The sequence below is a fragment of the Callionymus lyra genome, chromosome 12 (genome assembly GCF_982586985.1).
Source record: "Callionymus lyra chromosome 12, fCalLyr1.hap1.1, whole genome shotgun sequence".
Lineage (NCBI taxonomy): Eukaryota > Metazoa > Chordata > Actinopteri > Syngnathiformes > Callionymidae > Callionymus > Callionymus lyra.
The window spans coordinates 17354957-17371783 of NC_141829.1; the positions used below are offsets into that span (position 1 = coordinate 17354957).

The 16827-nt window shown below is 45.4% G+C and overlaps 1 protein-coding gene across 1 annotated transcript in view; it reads left to right on the plus strand.

Moving 5' to 3' along the window:
* ttn.1 (titin, tandem duplicate 1) overlaps positions 1-16827 on the plus strand; it is a 111814-nt gene that overhangs the window by 89376 nt on the left and 5611 nt on the right. The window contains 31 exon segments of the mRNA XM_087804614.1: positions 54-350; positions 453-1040; positions 1137-1439; positions 1520-1816; positions 1899-2186; positions 2267-2572; positions 2677-2979; positions 3040-3345; positions 3411-5174; positions 5383-5676; positions 5770-6054; positions 6181-6480; positions 6583-8646; positions 8751-9053; positions 9129-9434; positions 9527-9817; positions 9892-10191; positions 10362-10667; positions 10747-11049; positions 11124-11405; positions 11474-12067; positions 12136-12423; positions 12494-12793; positions 12860-13162; positions 13242-13544; positions 13617-14201; positions 14274-14576; positions 14762-15061; positions 15137-15712; positions 15778-16083; positions 16160-16762. Coding sequence (XP_087660740.1) covers positions 54-350; positions 453-1040; positions 1137-1439; positions 1520-1816; positions 1899-2186; positions 2267-2572; positions 2677-2979; positions 3040-3345; positions 3411-5174; positions 5383-5676; positions 5770-6054; positions 6181-6480; positions 6583-8646; positions 8751-9053; positions 9129-9434; positions 9527-9817; positions 9892-10191; positions 10362-10667; positions 10747-11049; positions 11124-11405; positions 11474-12067; positions 12136-12423; positions 12494-12793; positions 12860-13162; positions 13242-13544; positions 13617-14201; positions 14274-14576; positions 14762-15061; positions 15137-15712; positions 15778-16083; positions 16160-16762 — 13947 coding nt within the window.

Genomic DNA, 16827 nt, shown 5'->3' on the forward strand with positions numbered 1-16827 from the left:
TTACACAGAGAACATTTATTTATTATTAACATCTTTTCACTCTTGTAAAACAGAGGTTCCAAGTGCCCCTTTGAAGCTTGGAGTTACCAACGTGACCAAGGACACAGTCACAATTGCCTGGACAAGACCAGAGTATGACGGTGGTAGTAGAGTAACCGGTTACCTCATTGATGCTCTGGAGAAGGGACAGGACAAGTGGGTGAAGTGTGCAACAGTTCGTACCTTGTCCCACACAATCAAGAGCCTACGAGAAGGCATGGAGTGCTTCTTCAGAGTCAGGGCAGAAAACCATGCTGGATTGAGTGAACCTAAGGAGATGATTGTTCCAGTTATTGTCAAAGAAGTTCACGGTAACCTTCTTTTCATCACTTACAATGCAGGATATATGATACGACAGCATGTTGTCAGATAAATTCATCTTTTCACTAATTGGTCTTAATTGCTCCTTACAGAGGCTCCAGAGTTTGACATGAAGAATTATCCTAAGAATAAGGTTTACGTGAAGGTTGGAGCTGACCTCTCGTTTGAAATTCCCTTAACTGGTAAACCCATTCCAAAGGTCACAATGACTAAGAACAATGTTGTCATCAAAGGATCGAAGAGGCTGTTGACTGAAGTGACTCCGGACAGTTTACTTATCACACTCACAGAGAGTGTGTCTAGTGATGCCGGCAAATACGAAGTCACAGCCTCAAACTCTGGAGGAACTACCAAGATTCCTCTCATCTTCGTTGTACTGGACAGACCAGGACCTGCAACTGGACCAGTGGAGGTCGGGGAGATTGGAGACACCACAGTCTGCCTAAAATGGTCCCCTCCAGAATATGATGGAGGCAGTCCTGTCACCAATTACATCGTCCTTAAACGTGAAACAAGCACCCCCACCTGGAGCGAGGTGACAACCAGCATAGCTCGATGCTCTATCAAAGCTACCAGGTTGACGAAAGGAGAAGGCTACCAGTTTAGGATTAAGGCTCAAAACCGCAATGGAGTCAGTGACCACATTGACAGCCAGCCTATCATGATAAAGTTACCGTACAGTAAGTCCTTCCTACAATGCAAATAAAAAAAAATATTAATCATATATATTCTCTATTGCAAACTTAATTTTAATATTTTTCATGAATTTATTACAGCTATTCCCGGACCTCCGTCTACACCGTGGATCAGCTATGTGTCAAGAGAGAGCCTGACAGTGTGCTGGAATGAGCCTGTCAATGACGGTGGAAACCCTGTGTTTGGCTATCATCTCCAGATGAAGGAAAGAAGTAGCATCCTCTGGCAAAAGATGAACAAAACAGCCATAACAGGAAACCAGTGGAGAGTAACAAACATCTGCCCTGGTCTCATATATGAGTTTAAGGTAGCAGCAGAAAATGCTGCTGGAATTGGTAAAATGAGCAAGACATCTGAGGAGGTCCTCGCGATTGACGCCTGCGGTGAGTTCTTTAAAAAAAATTGTTCTTGATAGAAAGTACTTGTGATTGTGAAAGGCATAATGTTTATTTATTTACTGCAGAGCCTCCAGCAAATGTTTGTGTAACTGAAGTGACAAAGAACTCTGTGAGCCTCGCCTGGCAGAGACCTCCATATGATGGGGGCAGCAAGATAACCGGTTACAGTGTGGAGAGGAGGGAGGCCTCTAGTGGAAGATGGGTGAAGGCTAACTTCACCAACATCATTGAGATGAACTTTACCGTCTCTGGACTTAACCAGGATGAGACCTACGAATTTAGAGTCTATGCCAAGAATGCAGTTGGATCCATCAGCAACCCATCACTTATTGCTGGTCCTGTTGTGTGCGTTGATTCATGTGGTGAGTAGAATTTTCTCTGAACCCTTTAATTTTAGCACACAAAGACACTGTACTTCTAACCCCATATTTTGCATTTGCCCAGGGGCTCCTGCCATAGATCTTCCCCCAGAATACCTAGATGTGGTTCAGTACAAGGCGGGAGTGTCAGTCAAACTTAGGGTGGGAATTATAGCTAAACCTTTGCCCTCTATTGAGTGGTACAAGAATGGCAAGGAGCTTGTAATGACATCAACTTTGAGTATAGAAAGCACTACTGACACATCTGCAGTGCTTATCAAGGATGCCACACGTCTGGACACTGGCTCCTACGAGATCAAGATCAGAAACGTGCTTGGTTCTGCATCTGCCACCATCAGAATTGAAATCTTGGGTATGTTACATCTTGTCATGCAGTTTTGGTCTTTCTTCAAACCTCATGTTTTATTGTCCTCTACTGTGTTTCGTCTGCAGATAAACCAGGACCTCCCGCTGGCGCTATCACTTTTAACTCTATCACTGCTGACAGAATTATTTTCAGTTGGCAGCCAGTACCAGAGGCTGATCAGGGTGGCTCAAAGGTAACCCACTACATTATTGAAAGGCGGGAGACCAGTCGAGTGGTCTGGTCTACAGTGTCAGACCACCATGAGCAAGCCCATATCAGTGTTGGCCAAATGTTGAGAGGAAATGAGTATGTGTTCCGAGTGATGGCAGTTAACAAATTTGGAGTGGGAGAAGTACTGGAGTCTGAACCAGTTATCGCCAAAAACACCTTCGGTATGTCTTTGTGAAATTATTGGTGTGACTTTAAAGCTAAAGAAGCAGCAAATCTCACTAGGTCATTTGTGTCGTAACTTAAATACATTCCTTGCATTCAACAGTGAATCCGGGCCAGCCTCGCACACCTGAAGTCAACATCATCACTAAGACCTCCATGGTCGTCGAGTGGGATAAACCTGGTGTCGATGGAGGAAGTGCTGTTTCTGGTTATTACCTTGAAAGACGTGATAAGAAGAGTCTGCGGTGGATTAGAGTTTATAAAGAACCATTGACTGATGTAAAGCAGACTGTCTACCACTTAACAGAAGGAAATGAGTACCAGTATCGGGTTTGTGCAATCAACAAAGCGGGCGAGGGGCCTTTCTCTGATGCCTCGGACTTATACAAGGCTGCTGATCCAGTCGGTAAGTGACACAATGAACTTTGAAAATTGCAGCCCTACAGCCTGTCCATTCTTCCAATAGATTGTCCAGATGAACCATGCAAGCTGAAGGTTGTGGACTCCACAAGTACGTCCATCACATTAGGCTGGTCAAAGCCAGAGTGGGACGGTGGCAGTGAAGTCACCAGCTACATGGTAGAAAAACATGTGGACGGAGAAGAAGGATGGGCCATGATCACAACCAAAGGAGAGCTGAAGACCACAGAATACACCGTCCATGACCTCAAGCCAGATGTAAACTACTTCTTCAGAGTGTCTGGAGTGAACTGTGCTGGGCGAGGCGAAGCCTTGGAGATGACTGAGCCAGTGCAGGCCAAAGATATCCTAGGTGAGATGATTAAACACTTTCTTCTTCTATTAGTATTTCTGATGTTCTGACATTTCTTTCAACAGAGGAGGCGCAGATTGACTCTGATGTGGCCATGAGGACCCATTACATAGTGAAGGCTGGCAAGGATGTTGAACTCTCTGTTCCTTTGAAAGGAAGACCTGCACCATCCGCCTCCTGGTACAGAGGAGAAGAATGCATTGACCTTGATCCTTTATACGAGATCCATCATTCCGACACCACAACTGTTCTTGTTATACGTGAGATCACCAGGCTAAACACAGGAAAATACACTGTAAAGATTGAGAACGGCGTCGGACAGCCCAAGACTCTGACATTGTCTTTGAAGGTTCAGGATACTCCAGCAGCATGTAGGAATCTAACGTTGAAGGATGTAACCCGTGGAAAGGTTACACTTGTCTGGGAGCCTCCACTCAATGATGGTGGGGCAGAAATAACCAATTACATCGTTGAGAAGAGAGATTCGTCAAAGCGGTCATACTCTGCAGTGACAAACAAGTGCTTGGATACAACCTATACGCTTGAAGACCTCTCAGAAAAAACGTTGTTCTTCTTCCGTGTCCTGGCAGAGAATGAAAATGGCATCGGTGATCCATGTGACACTTTGGATCCAGTCAAACCCACAGAGACACCAGGGCCTGTCAAAGAGGTGTCAATGAAAGACTCCTCTAAATCCTCAGTCACTCTCCAGTGGCTGAAGCCAGATTATGACGGGGGCAGTATCATTTCAGATTATGTAATCGAGAAAAAGATAAAAGACGAAGAGTGGTCTCTCGGAGGAACCAGCAGACACTGCGAGTTTGAAGTAAAGAAGCTTAAAGAGCACTCAAACACATTCTTTAGAGTTGCTGCCCGAAATGAGAAGGGCCAGGGAGCTTTTGTGGAAATTGGACCCATCAAAGTGGTTGATTATATCATAACACCTGAGGCTTCTTTGGCTGAGTACCCTGATGGAAGCATCCGAGTGCGTCTTGGTCATAATGTTCACATTGAGTTGCCATACATAGGAAAACCCCTGCCTGCAATTTTCTGGCTAAAGGACAACCTACCATTGAAGGAGAGTGACCAGATTCGCTTCAAGAAGACCAGTAGCAAGGCCATGTTGACAATAAAAAATGTCAAAAAAGAGAATGAAGGCAAATACACTCTGACGCTAGATAACAAGGTCAACCGGCGATCCTTCCATATCTATGTTATCACACTTGGACCACCATCGAAACCTGTGGGGCCAATTCGCCTGGATGAGGTTCGAGCAGAAAGCATCATGATATCTTGGGATGAGCCAAATGATGAAGGTGGCGGAGACATCAGCTGCTACAGCGTGGAAAAGCGCGAAACCTCAAAATCTGATTGGAAGATGGCTTGTTCTAGTGTTCAAGAAACCCAATTCAATGTGAAAAACCTGATTAAGGGGGCTCAGTATCAGTTCAGAGTCTGTGCTGAGAACAGATATGGCGTCAGTGAGCCTCTTCTCTCTCAGATGGTGGTTGCCAAACACCAGTTCAGACCTCCCGGACCTCCTGGAAAGCCAGTCGTCTATAACGTCACTAATGACGGCATGACTATTCAATGGGAACAACCCATTTATGATGGCGGCACGCCCATCCTGGGATTCCATGTTGAGAAAAAAGAAAAGAATAGCATTATGTGGCAGAAGGTGAATTCAGTTCTTCTTAAAGAGACGGATTACAGGATCCTCGGTCTCATCGAGGGACTTGAGTATTCTTTCAGAGTAAAAGCCCAAAATGATGCCGGTTTTAGCAGGATGAGTGACGAAAGCAAGCCGGTCATGGCGGTCAGTCCAGTTGGTAAGTTTCCAATCCATTTCTTTGGTTTAATAAATATCTGTTTAACTAACTCGCAAATGTTAAACTAAAGTCAATTAACTTTCAGAAAGAAAAATGCATATCTATCAAACATGGATAATATTCAAAGCAAATTACTATCATTCCCTTACTTCTGTACATTCACTTTGTCTATAAAATGCCCTGAGACACTGTCATCCTCATCCCTCAGATCCACCTGGCCAGCCTGACTATACAGATGTGACCAGTGATTCCATCACCATTAAATGGGATGCCCCCAAACGGGATGGTGGTAGCAAGATTACAGGATACAACATTGAAAAGCGCCAGGGACAAGGCAGATGGTTCAAGGCAAACCTTACAGATGTTCATGACTGTGTTTACACTGTAACGGGTCTGGCTACCAATGAGCGCTATGAGTTCCGGGTCATTGCTAGAAATGCTATTGGGGTGGTTAGTCCTCCGTCCAACTCCTCTGGCCTGATCGTGGTCAGAAGTGAAAATGGTGAGTTGTTCATGTTTGTTTGTCTCGCTTGTTACCCATTCATCAGTCAAATATTTAAAAATCCTTAAATAAATGTCATATTTCTATCATCAGCTGCTCCTCATATCGAGTTTGGTCCAGAGTACTTTGAGGGTCTGACAGTGAAGGCAGGGGACAACATCCGGTTGAAAGTCACCATTACTGGGCGCCCTGTTCCTAAAGTGGTGTGGTTTAGAGATGGCATCCAGGTGACCAAGAAGATGATGGACATTATCACGGTTGCTGGTTCCAGCACATTGTCTGTGAGAGATTCTGACCGGAGCCACAGAGGCTTGTATACAGTGGAAGCAACCAACAACTCTGGAAGCAAGAAGGAAAACATTCTTGTACAGGTCCAGGGTAGGAGGCTCATCCCTTTGTTCAAGATTAATTCAAATGTTATATCCATTTTTATGTTTGTCTGCAAAAATACAAATTCTTACTAATACTGGTATTTTTCTTCCAACCTCGATGTGCATGCTGCAGATACACCTGGTGAGCCAGTGGGACCCATCATCTTTAGCAACATCACAGAAGGCCGGTGCGATCTGTCTTGGAACCCACCGGAGAATGATGGTTGCTCTGAGATTTCGCACTACATCATAGAAAAGCGGGAGACTTCCAAGATCTCATGGGCACTTGTGTCTGATGAATGTCAAGAGTGCACTTATTCAGCCACTAAACTCATTAAGACCAATGAGTACCAGTTCAGAGTCTCTGCTGTAAACAAGTTCGGAGTTGGTCGTCCTCTTGAGTCCCATCCCATCATTGCACAGATGCAGTACAGTATGTAATCTTTGACGTGAAAATTATTTAAGGGCATCAATTTGTTATTGGTTTAACTCTGTAACTTCCTTTTAATTAAACAAAAATATCTGTGTTCTTCAGCTCCTCCTGATGCTCCAGGAACTCCAGATGCAACTGAGGTCTCTGGAGAAAGCATCACATTGGCATGGGCTCCTCCCACATCTGATGGTGGAAACCCAATTCAATACTACATCCTTGAGAGGCGAGAGAAGAAGACTTTGAAGTTCTACAAGGTTCTGACCAAAAAGCCGATTGTCGAGTGTGCCCACAAAGTTCTGCACCTGACCGAAGATATGGAGTATGAGTTCCGCATTGTGGCTGTTAACGACGCCGGTGTAGGGACTCCAAGCAACATCTCTGTGCCAATCAAAGCAGCAGAACCAAAGGACATCCCCTGTGCTCCATCTGTGGTCTGTGTGTCCGACTCCACTGACAGTTCAATTTGTCTTGAGTGGACGAGGCCTGCTGATGATGGTGGCATGGACATCCTGGGTTACATTGTAGAGATGGAAGCAGCTGATGGTACAGAATGGAAGCGAGTCAATGAAGAGCTGGAAAAAGAAACACATTATGTGGTCACAGGTCTGCAGAAGGGAGTTGAGTACAAGTTCCGTATAGCAGCTGTTAACCACGTTGGAAGAGGTGAAGAGAAGGAATCTGATTCAGCTAAGGCCATTGATAGGCTCGCACCTCCACATGTCGATATTGATGCCAATTTCAAGCAGACACACATTGTTAAGGCAGGTGGCTCTGTGCTTCTAGGAGTTCAGTTCAGAGGAAAGCCTTTCCCAAGCGCTTCGTGGCTAAAGGAGGATGGGGAAATTAGCCCTATTTCTGAGATCAAAACTACAAATGGAAATAGTTCTCTGAGCATTGAAAACTGCTCAAGAAATGATACCGGCAAGTATACAGTCAACCTAGACAACAGCAGTGGCAGCAAAGCAGTGACATTTACAGTCAAGGTGATGGACACTCCAGGCCCTCCGCAGTCTGTGTCTTTCTATGAAGTTTCTCGTGGGTCAGTCACGTTGATCTGGGAGCCTCCAATAAATGATGGAGGTGCAAGAATTCATCATTACATTGTGGAACGACGAGAAGCAAGTCGCCGCACCTGGGCACAGTCTGGTGGAAAGTGTAAGAAGAACATCCTAAAGATCGAGGACCTGCTTGAGGGTGTTCCGTACTTTTTCAGAGTTTCTGCAGAAAACCAACATGGCATGGGTGAGCCTTTTGAACTGACAGAACCCGTCATTGCCACAGCAGAACCAGCAGCCCCCAAAAGACTGGATGTGATTGACACTACAGACACCTCTGTGACTTTGGGCTGGCTCAAACCAGAACATGATGGTGGAAGTCGCATTCAGGGCTATTTGATAGAGGCTAAGGCTAAAGGAACTGAAAAATGGATGGCAGTAGGAAACACAACTACTGTTTCTTACACGGTGGAAAAGCTGAACAAAGGTGATGAGTATGACTTCCGTGTCAAAGCCAAAAACGAGGCTGGATACAGCAGAGTCCGGGAAACTTTAGCTCCTGTGTTAGTGAAAGAGCCCCACATTGAACCCGCAGCTGACCTCAGTGATATACCAAACCAGCTTATAACTTGCCGCTCTGGCAGAAGCTTTACAATTGAGGTTCCAATTAGTGGAAGACCAGCCCCTAAAGTAAGTTGGAAGCTGGAAGAAATGAGACTTAAGAACTCAGACCGGGTATCCATCAAAACCACCAAAGACAAAACTAGTATAACTGTGAAAGAGGCCATGAGGGGAGACGGTGGAAAGTATTTCCTAACGCTGGAGAATGTGACAGGATCAAAGACATTCACTGTTGATGTTACTGTCACTGGCAGACCTGGCCCACCTACTGGTCCTGTTGAGATATCTTCTATCACCTCTGAGTCCTGCGTCGTCAGCTGGGAGCTTCCGGAGGACGACGGTGGCACAGTCATTACCAACTATATTGTTGAGAAACGAGAGTCTGGCTCAACTGCCTGGCAACTCATAAATTCCAGCGTGAAGCGAACAACACTACATGTCAGTCACCTGACTAAGTATATGCAGTACACCTTCCGGGTGTCGGCTGAGAACTGCTTCGGTGTCAGCAAGCACACTGAGTCTGAAACTATTGTGGCTGAACATCCCTTCAGTGAGTAATTTATAACTTTTTATTTTGCAAAACATAAATGCATGATAGTTGTCATCAGCATTGATCTCTTAAATCAAAACTAACAAGAACCTATTTACCTGCAGCACCTCCTGGTCCACCTACACGACCTTCGGTCTTTAATGTGACTGCCAATACCATGACCTTAAAGTGGGAGGAGCCATACCATGATGGTGGTAGCAAGGTCACTGGCTACTGGATCGAAAAGAAGGAACGAAACAATATCCTCTGGGTCCGGGAGAACAAGATCCCATGCTTTGACTGCTACTCCAAGATGGAGGGTCTTGTGGAGGGCCTAGAGTACCAATTCCGTGTCTATGCAATGAACAGTGCTGGCCTGAGCAAGGCCAGCGAGGCCTCTAAAGGAGCAGTGGCTCAGAACCCTGTTGGTAAGTTGTAGTTATTGATTTTGAATATGAACACATTTGAGCTGTTTTACTTAATAGGTTCTGTCTCATTGGCAGATCCACCAAGTAAACCTGAGGTCACTAACGTCACCAGAACAACTGTGTCCCTTAAATGGATGTCTCCACTTAACGATGGAGGTAGCCCAATAGTGGGGTACATTATTGAACGCAAACCATACACACTGACAGGAGAGGGACGCTGGCTGAAGTGCAACTACACCAATGTGATAGATACTTTCTACACTGTAACTGCGCTTGGGGAAGGAGAACCTTATGAGTTCAGAATCATTGCTAAAAATGCCAACCAGGTCTTCAGCTTGCCTTCGGAGTCGACTGGATCTGTGCAATGCAAGACTGACTTTGGTAAGCTGTTTATTACAGTATAGTAGATGAGCATCTTACCGTGCTGGAGTTCCATACATGGTTTTCTTACAAAAAAAATGTTTCTGTGACAGAACCACCAAAGGCACAGCTGGACAGCAAACTGTTGTCAGAGACAGTCATGGTTAGAGCTGGGTCAGACTTAGTTCTGGATGCAGCAGTTGGTGGGAGACCAGACCCAAAAGCTTCCTGGTCAAAGGGCAACAGGGAGCTTGAGCTATGTGAGAAGTATCACCTGCAATACACACCAACCAGAGCAATGGCCATCATCAAGTTCTGTGACAGAGACGACAGCGGCAAGTACCTGCTGTCTGTGCGAAATGTAAGTGGCACCAAGACTGCAGAGGTCAACGTCAAAGTTCTTGGTAAGTGTTACATCTCGGCATACTAGTAGAAAATACGATTATCTCATTCTTGTCCAACCTGCCTACCTTTCTAGACACACCAGGAATCTGTGAGGGAACCCTAGAGATTAGCAAAGTCACAGAGGAGTCCTGCAGCTTGAGTTGGAAGCCCCCCCTAGAGGATGGAGGTGATGACGTGTCACACTACATTGTGGAAAGAAGAGACACCAACCGGCTCAACTGGGTCATTATGCACGTCGAGTGCAAAGAGCCAAGCTGCAACATCACAGGCTTATTCAAGAACACAGAATACCTGTTTAGGGTACGCGGGGTGAATAAGTATGGGCCTGGAATCTACTTACAGTCCACACCAATGGTGGCAAGGAACACATTCAGTAAGTGTGGTGAAATATTAGGAGTCAATATAGACATGTTTATCTTGAAATTTAAAACATATATTTAGATGTTACAATTCACAAATAAATGTATAATATACTTATAAAAATGACTTAGTCCATTTACGATTCTCGTCTTTAGCCTTAACTGTTATCCTTGTGTCTTGCAGCTGTCCCATCCCCTCCCGGGGCTCCTGAAATTATAGCCTCTGGAAAAGACTTTGCCACTATTGAATGGCTTAAGCCCGAATCTGATGGTGGAAGTCCTGTGCTGCATTACTTAGTAGAGCGCCGTGAAAGGAAGAGTGCCAGATGGGTAAAGGTTAATCGTGATGGAGCATATTTGGACACCATGCTTAAGGTGTGCGACCTGACTGAAGGAAATATCTACCAGTTTAGAGTGACAGCTATTAACAAGGCTGGAGACAGCGAGGCCAGTGAGGTATCGCTGTACGTAGTCTGCAGAGTTCCAACATGTAAGTTGATTTGTTTTTCTTCTAAAATGATCACAGTCAGCAGTTTAATCACTTCTCATTATTATTATTGGTTTTACAGCAACTCCAGCTCCTCCTTCAATACCACGCATTACGGACACTCACGCAGACAGCATCAGTCTGGCCTGGGCTCGTCCAGTGGAAGACGGAGGCTCTGATGTAATAGGATACATTCTTGAGATGCAGGAAGCCGGCACAGAGGAATGGAAGAGGACTCACCAGAAAACTCTGCGGTCAACCGAGCATGTGGTCAGCTGCCTCTCTGGAGGCAAAAAGTACTGCTTCAGAGTGGCTGGCATCAACATTAATGGCACAGGAGACTTCAGCGAACCTTGTGCTGAGACTGAGCCGGTCGAGAGAATAGGTGAGTGAACATAGATTAGTTATTTGTTACTGTGGAGCCAAGAGTGTCATAATGAGTACAAAAATGTTTCACAGAAACTCCTGACTTTGAACTCCACGATGACCTCAAGAAGACTATCTGCCTTCGTGCTGGAGGATCCTTGCGGCTATTTGTCAACATCAGTGGACGACCTTCGCCAGCCATCACATGGAGCAAGCCAGGTGTTGACTTGCATAATCGTGGCTTCATTGAAGTTACTAGCACATCCACAACATTCATCATTGACAAGGTCCACCGCTATGATGCTGGCATGTACACTCTTGTGGCTGAGAACTCTGCAGGGAAACAGGAAGTTAACATCCTGGTGAAGGTTTATGGTGAGTTTAGTCCATTGTTAACTGTATTTTATATTTCCACGAGTACTGATAGACTTTCATCATCTTAGACACCCCTGGACCCACTGGACCAATTAAGATCAAAGAGCTCACTAAAGACACTGCTACTATATGTTGGGACGCCCCTGCTGTGGATGGCGGAGCCCCAGTAAACAACTTTATCATTGAAAGGCGCGAGGCATCAATGAGAGCATATAAGACTGTCACCTCGAAATGCAGCAAGACCTCCTACAAAATTGATGGTCTAATGGAGGGCATGCTCTACTACTTTAGAGTCCTACCTGAGAATATCTATGGTGTTGGAGAGCCCTGTGAAACTCCTGATGTCATCCTGGTGTGTGAGGTTCCGCAACCCCCGAACAAGTTGGAGATAGTTGACGTTACCAAGAGCACTGTCATTCTGGGCTGGGAAAAGCCAGAGCATGACGGAGGTAGCCGGCTAACAGGCTACATCGTGGAGGCCTGCAAGTTCGGCACTGACAAGTGGATGAAAGTAGCAACACTTAAGATGACAGACTTAAACCACACCATTGAAAAACTCAATGAAAATGAGCAATACTTGTTCAGGATACGTGCAATTAACAGCCGTGGGGCCAGCGAACCCAAGGAGCTAGTGACAGCCATTACGGTCCAGGAACAAAGAGGTGAGTAAGAGTGTGATTTGGTAATAGAAATGAAGAAACCTGTTCCTACGTCTTGCTCTCCTCCACAGTGATGCCTGTGGTGGATCTCACAAGTATTCCGCAGAAGTTAGTTAACGTCCTGGCCGGTAAGACCCTAGAACTGGACCTACCGATTATTGGAAGACCACCTCCTACCTGTTTGTGGTACTTTGGGGAAAACAGACTAAAAGTCACAGAACGAGTCAAAACTAAGAGCACTGGCAAGTTCTCAAGGCTAACAGTTTCCGAGACAACTATTGATGACAGCGGCAGCTACACTCTGGAGGTGAAGAATGCTGTGGGTGTGACCACGGAGGTCATCAAAGTTGTAATTCTCTGTGAGTACATCTCTAACACTCTTTTTATGCATCGTGAGTCAGTTCAAGTAATTTGTGCCTTCCTTTTCAGCAAAACCTGACGAGCCCAGAGGTCCAATTCGCTTTGATGAGGTTGATGCAACAAGTGTCACATGCAGCTGGGACCCGCCAATCAGAGATGGAGGTGCCCCTGTCAGTGGCTATATGGTGGAACAGCGTGACGCACACAGGCCTGGCTGGGTACCAGTCTCAGAATCTGTCAGCAGACCAATCTTTAAGTTTGTAAACCTGATCGAGGGAGACGAATATGTCTTCCGTGCTGCTGCAATTAATCGTTATGGTATCGGCGAGTACCTACAGTCTGAGATTGTCACGTGCAGGAGTTTGAACAGTACGTCAATTTCTATTGTTGCTTCTGTTTATGTGGTGTGACTCTAAATGTCTCTCTCCATGTCAGATGTTCCGGGACCTCCTGGACGGCCCACAGTTTTTGACGCTTCTCGTGACGGCATGACTGTGGCCTGGAATCCACCAGAAGAGGACGGCGGGCTTGAGGTGTCCGGGTACATCGTTGAACGTAAAGAGGTCCGCTCTGACCGCTGGATTAGAGCAAACAAGAACCCGATAACTATGACAAGATATAGGTCAACGGAGCTGATTGAGGGACTGGAGTATGAACATAGAGTCACAGCAATTAATGCTAGAGGACTCAGCAAACCCAGCTTACCTTCCAAACCAGCTGTTGCCACAGATCCCATTGGTGAGACAACAAACATTTATTTGTTAAGTTATTAACTTTAAAGCATTGTTTGGTTGTTAACCTCTATCTGTGCTGTCAGATCCACCTGGTTGTCCACAAAACCCCAGAATAACAGACACCACTAAGTCATCCGTGTCACTGGCCTGGAGTCCTCCTGATGATGAGGGAGATGCTAGGGTTGATGGATACCTGATTGAAATGCAAAAGGTGGGATCAGTGACGTGGCTCAAGTGCAACACAACACCATCTCTCATTTGTGAGTACACCTTGACCAATATGCCACAAGGAGAAGAGTTTAAATTCCACGTGATGGCTTGTAATGCTGGAGGTTCGGGTGAGCCTGCAGAGGTGCCAGGCACAGTTACTGTCACAGAGATGCTTGGTAAGAGTGCATGAACCACTGTTATTAAACTGAATGAAGCTGCAAATTAACTTTCTGTACATCTGCTTACAGAACCTCCTGATTTTGAGCTGGAATTGAAGTACAAAGATGTGTATGTTGTCCGACAAGGAGGAGTGCTGAGGCTATCTGTTCCTATTAAGGGAAAACCCCAGCCAACAAGTACCTGGTCAAAGGAGGTTGATTCGATTTCTACACAGGCCATGCTTGCCTCTACCGAGGACACCAGTGAGCTGGTGATCAAGGGGGCAGAACGTAGCGACTCTGGGGTCTACACCCTGATGATGCAGAATAGGGTCGGCACAAAGAAGGCACAGATCAAGGTGAAGGTCATTGGCAGGCCCAGTCCACCAGAAGGACCTCTAGTCTTCGAGGAGATCCAGGCAAACTCTGTTAAGGTTTCTTGGAAGCTCCCTGCAGATGACGGTGGAGCAGAAATTTTGGGTTACATTGTGGAAAGAAAAGAAGCTACTCGAAATGCCTGGTACACTGTTGACTCAAGAGTCACTGATACCCAGCTTGTGGTCAAGGGCTTGAAAGAGGGCACAAGCTACCACTTCAAGATAACAGCCGAAAACTCCTTTGGCATAAGTGGTTCTTTGAAGTCAGAGCAGACAGTAGTACCCAAGACTCCACTCTGTAAGTTAGACGGTTAACCTTTTAAGATTGTTTTGTGTTTTATATACTAATTACTGTTTATATTTCCCAAAGGTCCCCCAGAGCCCTCAAGCACCCCGCCCGAAATAATGGATGTTACAAAAAGCTCAGTGGCTCTTGCTTGGTGCAGGCCGAAAGAAGATGGTGGTTCTGCCATCACAGGCTACTTTGTGGAATACAAGGCTGTCTCAGCAGAAACTTGGTCTCGCCACCCAACTAAGATCCTCTCTACAATGTTCACTTTGCCTGGACTCACATCTGACACAGACTACCATTTCCGTATTATTGCTGTAAATGATATTGGTGAAAGTGCAGCAGGACCTGAGTCTGATATGGTCACATGCAAGGATCCGTTTGGTGAGTTTTTCTTTCAAGTCAATATAGTCAGCTTTACTGAATTAGAGATAAGGTATAAAAAATACTGGAATTTGAAACATTTGTTGACTCAGTTTTGAGAGTTCCAATATAAAGTCATGGATGAATTGTTTTAAACAATAAAGTCAGACCATTTGAGATTAATTCATGTATTTTTCTTTTATCAGACAAACCCAGTCAACCTGGTGAGATTGACATTGTGAATGTTACCAAAAATGCCATAACCATCCGTTGGCAGCCACCCGAATGTGATGGTGGAAAGGAGGTTTTGGGCTATTGGGTTGAGTACAGGAAGTCGATCGAGAGCTCATGGAAGAAGTGTAACAAGTTGAGGTCGAAAGAGAAGGAGTTCACCATGCCAGGGCTCGCAGAAGCAACTCAATACGAATTCAGAGTATTTGCTGAGAATGAAACCGGAATGAGCAGACCACGCAGAACTGCTACTTGCATAAAAACCAAATTGAGTGGTAAGCATGCTTTTTGATGAAGAAGGGGTGTTTCCAGAGAAACTAAACTAATAAACTGTTATAATTTACTTTCAGTTGAAACAAAACCAAGTCTCCGAAAGGAAATGGATGAAGTCACTACCAAACTGGGACAGCCAGGTGTCATGAAGTGCCAGATAATTGGTAGACCAGTTCCTGACATAAAGTGGTACCACTGCGGAAAAGAGGTTGTGGAATCACGCAAGTATGAGATGAGCTCTGATGGACGCAACCACTCGCTGTCAATCACGACAGATCAGCAGGAGGATGAGGGAGAGTACACTTGCAAAGCCACCAATGATGCTGGTGAGGCTGAATCAACTGGGCTACTCGTACTTGAGGCGGCACCATCTTTCCATCAAGACTACCCTCTCAAGGAAACCTATTATGCTGGACTTGGTACCACCCTGCGAATCCATGCTGTCTACATCGGACGTCCTGAACCCAAGATCATGTGGCTTCATGGAGCAAAGACCCTGGAAAACACAGAGGACATTAGCATAGAAACGACAGAACATTACACACACCTGGTGATCAAGAATGTGCAGCGCAGAATCCATGGAGGCAAATACAGAATCCGCCTACACAATCATTTTGGCCGTGCAGACACCGCGTTCAACGTAGAGATATACGGTTAGTTGTTCAGTAGTTCTCCGTCTATACTTAATGACTAATCATTTTTATTTTTATTTTATCAGATAAACCAGACATCCCTCAGGGACCCATTGTCCTGGACGCCCTCTTGAAAAATTCAGTCATCATCAGCTGGAAACCTCCGAAGGATGACGGTGGCTGCTTGATCACAAATTACATCGTTGAAAAACGCGAAGACAAAGAAGGAACTGAATGGGAGCTTGTGTCCTCTTCCATTAACGGCACATCTTGTCGTGTGCCCAACCTGACCGACAGTGCAGGATACTTTTTCCGGGTGTATGCCCAGAATCGCTATGGCAACAGTGAATCGCTGGAGCTGTCTTCAGCCATCCTGATCAAGAGCCAGCTTGGTGAGTTTGATTAGGTTTATTGTATCACACAAGCACAGACATGAAGAAGGCCTGACTCTTTTGTCTTTGTCCACAGATAAGCCTTCCCCTCCACTGTCACCCGTTGTTTCAGGAATTACAAGCAATTCTTGTGTTGTATCCTGGAAACCACCACTGAGTGACGGAGGCTCCAAAATCAAGAGCTACTTCCTAGAGAAAAAAGAGAAGGACAAGAAGGAGTGGGGCGAGTGGAGTCTGGTGACAAGTGACGAGATCAAACAAACAGTTTTCTCTGTCAAGCGCCTTAAAGAAGGTGTGGAGTACAGATTCAGGGTTAAGTGTGAGAATCTTGGAGGACAAAGTGACTACAGTGAAGAGACCGCATCTGCTGTACCAGTTACGGCTGTTGACGTACGTGCACCTGCATTTAAGGAAGAGCTGCGAAACATGAGCGTGAAGTATAAGAGCAATGCTACACTTGTCTGCAAAATACTGGGCCAGCCTAAACCAGTTATCAAGTGGTTTAGAAGAGGAAAAGAGATACACTCAGATGGAAAGAAGATCAAGATTCAAGAATTCAAAGGTGGTTACCATCAGCTTGTTATCACTGAGGCTGATGAAGAAGACTCAACAGTTTATCAGATCAGGGCCACCAACCAAGGAGGCTCCATCTGTGCCACTGTGTCACTGGATGTCGAAGGTATATGGGAATTCTAAGCAACTGAACATGATCACATGTGTATTAAGTTAATGACTGTGATGTTT